Raw genomic sequence first — 567 nt, forward strand, 5'->3', positions numbered from 1 at the left:
CGATGCACCGAGTGCTAAAATCATTGCACAAACTGCCGACCAGTGTTGCTCCATGTTAACTTCTTTCTCACAAGAATGTACTCCTGTTTGGAAAAATATGCCAGTACACAACCTGCAGGCTGAGAAGCCCAGCCAGAGGATGCTGGGTCCTTGTGCCTGTAGAGTTACATTCCACATCTAACCATGCTCCTTGATAGGCTTCTGATTCATTTGAGGGAGGGAAGAGAAGACAAATGACTTTTCACCCAACTTCAGCTGCTTCCCAGTGATGCCACTTATAGGTCTCACTTTGGTCTTTACATTCTTATTTATACATTATGTTTGCCTGCACTCAAATTTACAATACTGAAGTTGGTTTAGTTTCATGTGAGTTTGTTTAGGACCAGAGGCGGACTTACCAATGGGCAAAGGTAGGCAATTGCCTTAGGCCCTAAGCTACTAAGTGCCCCGTGAAACGTCTCATGAAGTTATTTTTACGATTTGTTGTCTTACTTTTCACCATTTAATTACATCTCTAAACAATGATACGCTAAGTGCTATCCGATTGTTTAATTCATGATGAGAAAC

The 567-nt window shown here is 41.8% G+C and overlaps 1 protein-coding gene across 2 annotated transcripts in view; it reads right to left on the reverse strand.

Annotated features, from left to right (window-relative positions):
• The window catches only part of LOC116691870 (whey acidic protein), a 1,115-nt gene extending 962 nt beyond the window's left edge, over positions 1-153 (reverse strand). The window contains exon 1 of one of the 2 annotated variants that reach the window (XM_032519756.1): positions 1-153. This exon is cut by the window's left edge and continues 49 nt beyond it. In XM_032519756.1, coding sequence (XP_032375647.1) covers positions 1-54 — 54 coding nt within the window. In that variant the 5' untranslated portion in view covers positions 55-153. The other variant, XM_032519755.1, reaches the window with a different exon arrangement.
• Between the last annotated feature and the right edge of the window lie 414 nt (positions 154-567).

This window comes from Etheostoma spectabile, chromosome 7 (genome assembly GCF_008692095.1).
Source record: "Etheostoma spectabile isolate EspeVRDwgs_2016 chromosome 7, UIUC_Espe_1.0, whole genome shotgun sequence".
NCBI lineage: Eukaryota > Metazoa > Chordata > Actinopteri > Perciformes > Percidae > Etheostoma > Etheostoma spectabile.